This window comes from Austrofundulus limnaeus, unplaced genomic scaffold, assembly GCF_001266775.1.
Source record: "Austrofundulus limnaeus strain Quisiro unplaced genomic scaffold, Austrofundulus_limnaeus-1.0 Scaffold2027, whole genome shotgun sequence".
Classification (NCBI taxonomy): Eukaryota; Metazoa; Chordata; class Actinopteri; order Cyprinodontiformes; family Rivulidae; genus Austrofundulus; species Austrofundulus limnaeus.
The window spans coordinates 1-1071 of record NW_013954429.1 but is presented as its reverse complement, the minus strand read 5'-3'; the positions used below and the strand labels follow the sequence as shown (position 1 = coordinate 1071).

Genomic DNA, 1071 nt, shown 5'->3' with positions numbered 1-1071 from the left:
AAAGCTCCAACGATACAAAAGAAGAAAGGAGTTCTGCTCTGAGTTCTGCTCTGAGTTCTGCTCTGAGTTCTGCTGGTTCTGCTGGTTCTGTGCAGGACGGTGTTCACGTCGCAGCAGCTGGAGGAGCTGGAGAAAGCCTTCCACGAGGCTCATTATCCAGATGTTTACGCCCGAGAGCTGCTGGCCCTGAAGACGGAGCTGCCCGAGGACCGCATCCAGGTCAGAACCGGGCCTCACCAGTCTGTGTCCTTACACTGGTCAATGGTCAAACTGGTTTTTCATGTCTTCAGTCAGGACCCAAACACAAGTGTTTCAAAAAGAGAAAAGATAAAAACTGATTATTAGGACGTTTAGATTTGATTGTCATTTTTAAAAGAATCGGAGAAATAAGAAGTGGTTACATTTGTGTTTTTAGGACCACAGGAAGAAATAAACTCAGTTAAATGACATCAACACTTATTTTTATCTGTTTGATTTAAATTAATTTATTTATATATTTTTGTTTAACGTTAAAGTGTGTTTTATTTAACTACAGAAACATTTGACCTGATGAAACAGACGTGAATATTTCTTGTAGCGAAGCGGGTCAGAACCTGTCAGAAAACTGAGACAGAGTGTTAGTGATGACAGTCAGTACGGCAGGCAGTTTTTCACATAATCAAACAACACTTTCTCTTACATTACTATGGTAAATATTGATTTATTTTCATATTAACATTCTTACTGATTAGAACTTAAAAGAAGTGTAACTGTAATCACATTACATTATAATTTAAGTACAGTGTAAAATAAGTCATTTAATTTGAATTAATATTTTGCTAAATCTATTCTGTTGTTGGTTTTTTTTGGAGTGGATTTTAGTTGGTCATTTAAACATTTAATATCACTGAGTGGCAGTTAGCTATGAGCTGCTGTTTGTAAAGTTACACAGTCAAAAATTACACCAATATTTTTGTTTTATTTAGTCTTTTATGAGAAAAAAAATAAGAGATTTATTTTTCAAAGTCAGTTTTTCACCGTATGATTCATACATTTATAAATGTCATAGTTTATAAACTAAATATTTAACTT

The 1071-nt window shown here is 34.6% G+C and overlaps 1 protein-coding gene across 1 annotated transcript in view; it reads left to right on the top strand.

The window, feature by feature from the left end:
• LOC106536916 (visual system homeobox 1) overlaps positions 1 to 386 on the top strand; it is a 2001-nt gene extending 1615 nt beyond the window's left edge. The window contains exon 3 of the mRNA XM_014034258.1: positions 90 to 386. Within this exon, the coding sequence (XP_013889712.1) occupies positions 90 to 345 (256 nt within the window). The 3' untranslated portion in view covers positions 346 to 386. The remainder of the gene's footprint in view (positions 1 to 89) is intronic.
• The last annotated feature ends 685 nt before the right edge of the window (positions 387 to 1071 follow it).